We start from the raw sequence: 6244 nt of genomic DNA on the forward strand, positions 1-6244 counted from the left end.
TATATAATGTGTATAACAAGTGATGCACAAGCAGTTGCTCACCACCCCCTGACCGATGCCCAGCTACCCCCAAGCAGTGGAAGAAAGTGAGATGAACTCCCACCCCCTTCAAAACTCCTTCTGCATGATATCATACAGTAGAGAATATCCCTGTGGCTAGTTTGAGTCAGCTGTCCTAATTCTGTTCCCTCTCGGCTCCTTGGGCCCTTCTCTGTGAATAGGCATGGCCCTGTGCAGCACCACTTAGCAGCAACTGTCGACACCACCACTGTGTTATCAACATTGTTTTTCTCCTAGAACCAAAACATAGCATCATATCAGACACTCTGGGGAAAACAATTCTGTGTCAACTGAAGCTAAGACAATCAGAAATTTCAAGAAGTCGTATTTTGTTATGTTTACTTCTTACAAAGCTGAGCTATTTTGTCTGATTTTCTTTTTTTATTCCATTTCTTTGTAGAATGTTTTTAATGCTTATGTTGAAAAATATTTCTTAATTTGAAAGTAAATCTAAGGGGAAGAATGTTCTTGTACTGTTTCTTTCTGAAGAATGGGAACTAGCAGCTATTTTTCAGGAGAATTGTGTGGGTTTTGTGGGTTTTTGTTTGGTTTGTTTGGTCGTCTTTTTAAGAATTCACCTGAATTTTGCCAGCTAACTAGCTCCTAAATTCTCTTAGAATTGTATTTGTATTAAGTCTGCTTCCTGCTGGGTTTGCAGCAGCAAAGTTGCAAGCCAAACTCTTTGAGGCAGTCATTAGCTGTGAATGCCAGGGACTGCTACAGTCCTCGGCACATCCGTGAAAGCCAAGTGACATAAGGTGGTGCTCCCTGCTTGAGTCCTGTCCTGCCAAAGAAGCAGGAGCAGGATTAAAAAAGAGAAATGACTGAGAAGATAATTAGAATGAGGGAGACAAGAGAAGGAGGAAAAATATGAAATAGGGCAAGGTGGTGGTAAGTGGAGATGAATATCTATATGTAGGTTACTCCAAAAGTAACATTCCCATGGAAATAAATAGGAAGTTACAACAGAAACAAAGAGCACAATAGCACTATTTGTGGGAGCAAATTCTCAGCTACAAAGCACTTTTTCAGCACAGTAACTTCCGTTAGCTGTGCATTTTCACCGGTGATGAACAAGAGCCTGCAAGCAGTGCTTGTAGGAGTCTGTAGTGGGGGGGTGACCCACTGTTGCTGCAGTACTTTTCAGTAATGTACCCTCACAATGCTTTCCTTTCCAGAGTCTTTGTGGACTTCCTTTGCTGATGGCAGAGTCAGACTGAGAATAGATAACTCATGTCCGCAGACTCCTATAACAGTTCATCAGATGTTCAAGGAGAGCCTCGAAAAGTATGGATCTCTTAATGCTTTGGCCAGCAGAAAGAATGGAAAGTGGGAGAAGATAACTTTTTCAGAGTATTATTGCTTTTCGAGGAAAGCAGCCAAGAGCTTCTTGAAAGTAGGTACAGAGAGCAAAACCAATTCCCTTTTCTCTTTGTCTCCTTAAAAAAACAAATTTCAGAGGTTTCTTTTTTCTTTTTTGCCCTCTATTAACTGGGGATTGGCAGACACGTTCTTTATTGAAATAATAAAGATACAAATGGTTTCGGTCTTCGCAATAATAACATTGCTACCATTGCAAGTGTAAAACTGCTGTTTCACTCAAGTGTAGGTACAACGCTCAGCATAGGGCTTTAAGGTTAAGAGAAAGATAGTTGGAAAAAAAAAAAACACTTTGTCAAGATGAAAAGCAATTCAAAACCACTCTGAGCAGAGGCTAAGGCTAGCTCTCGTGGTGTTTCTGTCCACGTTGGAAAGGTCTGTTTTTCAGGCCTGTCTCAGCAGCAGAACTTAAGCAGGCAGGAGGGATGGTGGAAAGTTTAGATAATGTTTGTTACTGACAGGTTCCATTTTTGCCACGGATATTGGCATAGAGCTGGGGGTGGACGTGTCTTGTCAATGCTGGAATAATACAACTTTCCATCGTTTGTATGTGTTCTCATTTCTTGTGCTATATGTTTCTCTTCAACATGCCTATATCATATAACCTTATGCATATTATCTTTAAGCTTGGTCTTGAGAGATTCCACAGTGTAGCAATCCTTGGATTTAATTCTCCAGAGTGGTTCATCTCAGCTGTTGGAGCCGTGTTTGCTGGGTAGGGTTATTTACTTTGCTTTTGTGTAGGAATGTCAAGGTTTCTGTTTTGCTAGGTTTAGGAATTTGGGAAATTAGCACTTGGTGCCACATCCTGGAGGTTGTGCTGCAGCTGATGAGCATGTTCAGCAACCTGCTGGAGTCTCATAGCTCTCAATGTTATCTGCATTAGTTAGACACTCATGAATGAAACCTGTGACAGCTGCACAGTCTTTTGTCACTAGAATGTGGGAAACAGATAAGACTCCCTATTTTGTGATGTTTGTCTACAATGCAAATATTGCAGAGTAACTTCAAGTGAGCAAAGTGACAGATGAAATACTCGCTATCCTAATTCCTTATGTCCTGATATATTTTAATACAATTTAGATTTTACCTCTCAGTTTATTCCTGTGACAGTGAAATTCAGACTGATAATTGCATGCAGCTTGAACAGAAAGAGGACAAGTGTTTTTTAACCACTTTCTGAGCTAACTCCACTGTAGCCTTAATCAGGCAAAAACACAGCCTACAGCATCTTCTACTGAATTGAGTTCAGGCATTTATTTTGCATATATTGTTCCTGTATATCTGAAAACTTGAAACAAGCATGACATCTGTGATAATGTGCACTTCCACATCTTTATACCCCTCTCAGCTTTCATCTGATATCTTGTTAATTGCTTTCTGCATATTAAATACATCTATGTGTGTGTGCATATAAATCTAAATGTTTCAATATATGTATAAATATATATATATATACAAATTCTGGACCCAGAGGAATTGTCACAGGAATATATACAACCAATTCTCCAGAGGCCTGCCACTACATTGCTTATGACAGCAAAACCAACATCATGGTTGTGGAAAATCGGAAACAATTGGACAAGATAATGCAGGTATGAGGAGGCTGAGCAGTTACTTATAAGCCATATTTTCCATCCTTCTTGATGCTATATTGTTCCCAAATCCCATATTTGCTACCTGTATCATGGAACCTTTAATGGTAGAATAAGTTCAGAAGTCTGGTGTCTGGCACGGGTAACCACAGCAGCAATGGTCAACTTTCAGCTTGACCTTGCCTGTGCCTTGATATGTACTCTTGATGCAGTAAGAGAGCGTGCTGAAGAGACATTTTGGTGTAATTAGTTAATAGTTAAATCTTCTGGCTGAGAACAGTCTTTCTAGAGCAGTCTGTGTATTTTAGCATCTTTTTTTAAATGAAATGGTTATGAATTAGGGGGAAATACTTGGCGGAGTAGGGAAGTGGGAGGTTTCTTCTGTCAACCCAATTACTGTTTTGGCAGTACTTCAGTGGGGAAAAACACAAGATATGAATAACAAATTATAATAATTACTTTTTAAAATCTAACAGATCTGGAATCGTTTGCCACACTTGAAAGCTGTTGTGCTATACAAGGATTCAGTTTTGGAGAGACATCCAAATTTGTATACGGTATGTGAATGCTGGAATAATAATACCTTATTATTCTTAAGGTATTAATTAGTTGATGAATTTCTACTATCTTTGATCTGTGGAATGTCTGCCATTCAGAATGCATTGCTGTCTTCCAGCAAATATATTCAGAAGCTTCACGAGTGTGTTCTGTTTAGCTTACATGTAACTTGATGTTTGCTTGACATTTAAAGTGAGATCTACCTTGCTTAGCTGTCTTTTGTGTTAATGTTGGTTTGTTTGTTGTTGTTTGTTTTTCAGTTTTGATTAACAGAACACCTGTAGGCTTCTCAGGTGAGAAAGTGAGTTCTTACCATTTAAAAAAGTTGTCTGCCAGCTCTAATCAAATCTGAATTGTGGGTAGTTGCACTGGATGCAAGAACATGATAATGCCTGTACTTTTACAGATGATATTTACATCTCATTTGCACCAAACTTCTGGTGTCAGGCAACATGTGAACGAATGAACTACAGGCTACATAAAGAAGGGCACATTTTCTTAGCAAATGCAGAATCTTCATATCACATGGCAAGAATAAAGCAGTAAAGAGGACAAATTCAGGATCAGAAAATTGAGTAGTAGAAGCTTTTACCCTAAGCAGAAAATATTTTTATAAAAATATTTTTAGTATGTTTTAAAAATGTAATTGAAAACAGTTATATAAGAATACAGAAGTCCCCTTTTTAAGTGCACTACAGATTATCAGAATCCAGTCTGAAAAATGTCGTAACAGCATCAAACTACTTACATTATTTCACCCATAGCATGCTGTTTATAATCCACAATGTTACAACACTGTACATATCGATATGGAATACTTCTACATCTATTACAAGAAAAGTGGAAGAAGATATTGCTGCTTATATTTCCTAGTGAAAGGAGTAAGGGCTGGCAGATAATTCTGGAACAGCACTTGCTGAAACATCAATGCTTGAGATTTTTGGAAGAGAGAATTAACGCATGGTTCGTTCTGTTACTGAAAGATACATTTGAAATCAACCCTGTTCAGGTGTGTTGGAACTATTTTGTCCGCAGAGAGGGGTAGCTGTGAGGAAGTCTGACAGTTGCCATAGTTTATATTGTGCAAAGGAGAAACTGGAGATCAAATTTCCAAAGGCAGAAATGATTATTTATCATCTTTGATCTAAGGTACTTTAAAACACATGGCATATGATAAAAGGGACTGCCATTTGACAGCTGAGATGTAATGAGCAATTGCTGCAGTAAGGACGGAGTTCTAGTTCTCTAATTAGCATGTGTTTCCAGAAGGCAGACATGGTCAGTAGCGTTTGTGGCTGTTTGTACCTTTCGTAGTCTGAAACAGGAGCACTCACTGTTGCAGGTACTGTTCCATAAACAAAGCCTAGGCAACAGATATACAGTGATTAACGCATTCTGGTATGACAAGACAGTAAGGTCAGGAAAGTAGGAGCAATTGTTAAGTCACGTAGAAACAATTACACCCTTGACAACACCAAACTTTCCAGAAGCTAGTTAAATAAACAGAGTATTCTGTGGGAAGAGATAATGTGTGATGAGTCCTTTACTTGCTGTGGAGCTGTGCTTTGTACTTACTCTCTTCCCAGATAGCTGATTTGGTAGAAGAAAGTATAAAATTTGGGACTGGTGGTTAGCAGCATGCTAGGACAGCATTTCTACCCAAGAAGAGGAAGTCTAGGTGCCACAGAGGCAAGTTACTGCAACCTTAGTAGCACATTGACAACAGCAAGGAGAGGTTTGAAAGAAAGAATGAACTCCCCCTCAGGCAGAGGGGGAGGTTTTGACCTCTGCTGTCCTTCACATCATCCCCTGTACAACTTCATGATCCTAGATGTGGCCTCTAAGAAATCGTGAAGAATGGAGATACTGCTCTATCTTGCTCTTGGATAACATAGTTCTGTAGCACTGTTTGAATCACCTGATCTCGATGGGGAACTGACCTTTTGTTACTGACTTCCTTAATTTTTATTACACGCTAGTTTTCAGTTAGCACTAAGATCAACAGTGTAACTAGCAGGATATTAGGTACACATGGTAGATTTGTCCTAGAACAACCAATGAAACAACTAATGAAGTGTAGAGGATAAAGCTCATCATGCTTCTCAGACCACTTTGTGCTGCACAAAAATCCAACATTGTGAAAGGTTTAGTTCATTCCAGACTGAAGCAAATTTGAATAGAAGCTGTGATCAGCATCGTATGTTCTGTTTGCTGTTAAACAGCAGGGATTTTGGGTAAGCATTCATACATCTAGGTGATGCTTTTGCCCAGAAGCTTTCATTCTTTTACCAAATATATTTATGTAATGGACAGGGAATTATAAGTGGAATATTGTAAGTGTACTTCTAAAAATGTAGACCCAGATTCCTTTGGAAAAGTCATTATCATTCTAGGTGTGGGATAGTAACATAATTGTATTCTCTATGACTTCTACATAGTATGCATCTTGGATGAGGGAATAGTAATACAATTTTTTTTGGAGATGATGAAGAGACTCATAGCAGCATAATTTCAGATAGTCTGTGTGCAGCTTGCACATAAAGTTATACAGTATTCTTATTGAGTTCTTAACACAGGCAGCTTCTGGGGAAACTTGCCATGGAATTGTGTTCAGAGAAAGACATTGAACTTTTCTGCCTTTTTCTTTTTTT

The 6244-nt window shown here is 38.7% G+C and overlaps 1 protein-coding gene across 1 annotated transcript; it reads left to right on the plus strand.

Moving 5' to 3' along the window:
* The first annotated feature begins 1207 nt into the window (after positions 1–1207).
* Positions 1208–3888, plus strand: LOC104912820 (long-chain-fatty-acid--CoA ligase ACSBG1-like). Its single transcript, XM_031555294.1, has 5 exons — positions 1208–1456; positions 2067–2155; positions 2915–3035; positions 3512–3592; positions 3854–3888. Exons 1-5 carry the CDS (start codon positions 1223–1225, stop codon positions 3857–3859), a joined length of 531 nt encoding a protein of 176 aa, XP_031411154.1. The 5' UTR covers positions 1208–1222; the 3' UTR covers positions 3860–3888.
* The last annotated feature ends 2356 nt before the right edge of the window (positions 3889–6244 follow it).

This window comes from Meleagris gallopavo, chromosome 12 (genome assembly GCF_000146605.3).
Source record: "Meleagris gallopavo isolate NT-WF06-2002-E0010 breed Aviagen turkey brand Nicholas breeding stock chromosome 12, Turkey_5.1, whole genome shotgun sequence".
Taxonomy (NCBI): Eukaryota; Metazoa; Chordata; class Aves; order Galliformes; family Phasianidae; genus Meleagris; species Meleagris gallopavo.

What these genes read in the sequence shown, in the direction of transcription:
- LOC104912820 (XM_031555294.1), top strand. Translation starts at nt 1,223, where the DNA reads ATGCTTTCCTTTCCAGAGTCTTTGTGGACTTCCTTTGCTGATGGCAGA. An exon ending in CAGCCAAGAGCTTCTTGAAA is followed by an intron (nt 1,457 to 2,066) that starts GTAGGTACAGAG and finishes ATTATCTTTAAG; the next exon opens with CTTGGTCTTGAGAGATTCCA. An exon ending in GTTGGAGCCGTGTTTGCTGG is followed by an intron (nt 2,156 to 2,914) that starts GTAGGGTTATTT and finishes TTCTGGACCCAG; the next exon opens with AGGAATTGTCACAGGAATAT.